The sequence below is a fragment of the Penaeus monodon genome, chromosome 20 (genome assembly GCF_015228065.2).
Source record: "Penaeus monodon isolate SGIC_2016 chromosome 20, NSTDA_Pmon_1, whole genome shotgun sequence".
In the NCBI taxonomy this organism is placed as follows: domain Eukaryota; kingdom Metazoa; phylum Arthropoda; class Malacostraca; order Decapoda; family Penaeidae; genus Penaeus; species Penaeus monodon.
The window spans coordinates 43,204,420-43,204,860 of NC_051405.1; the positions used below are offsets into that span (position 1 = coordinate 43,204,420).

The window sequence follows — 441 nt, forward strand, 5'->3', positions numbered from 1 at the left end:
ATTTGCCTCCTAAACACCACCGATTCAAAGAAACAGCAAACTCATCAGGGTTTACAATACCTTTGCCCATCTTAGACAAGAATCCTGGAAAGATTCTGCGAACGGGAGAATGCGTGGCTCCACCATTTGTCTGGCGTAGGTGACCTGAGCGCAAAGAGGGCGATAAGCACAGAGGAAGAAGCATCGAGAGGAGGATGGCTATAATGGATGAGATCATTAAAGTATCATGATTATTAGAATGGTGTGAATCATTAAAGAGTAAAGATTAAAATGAGCATGATCTTTAAAGAGATAAGATTATTAAAGGATAAAATTATTTACAAGGATTATAAGGTTGATTTAAAAATGGAAAATCAAGATTTATTAAAAAAAAATGGATGATCAAAATTTATATAAAAGGATGATCAAGGTTGATTTAAAAATGGATGATTGAGATTTATT

General features: G+C 34.2%; 1 protein-coding gene across 1 annotated transcript in view; it reads right to left on the reverse strand.

The window, feature by feature from the left end:
* LOC119585850 overlaps nucleotides 1-441 on the reverse strand; it is a gene marked incomplete at its 5' end in the record, with an annotated part of 15,624 nt that overhangs the window by 1,815 nt on the left and 13,368 nt on the right. The window contains 1 exon segment of the mRNA XM_037934582.1: nucleotides 61-144. Coding sequence (XP_037790510.1) covers nucleotides 61-144 — 84 coding nt within the window.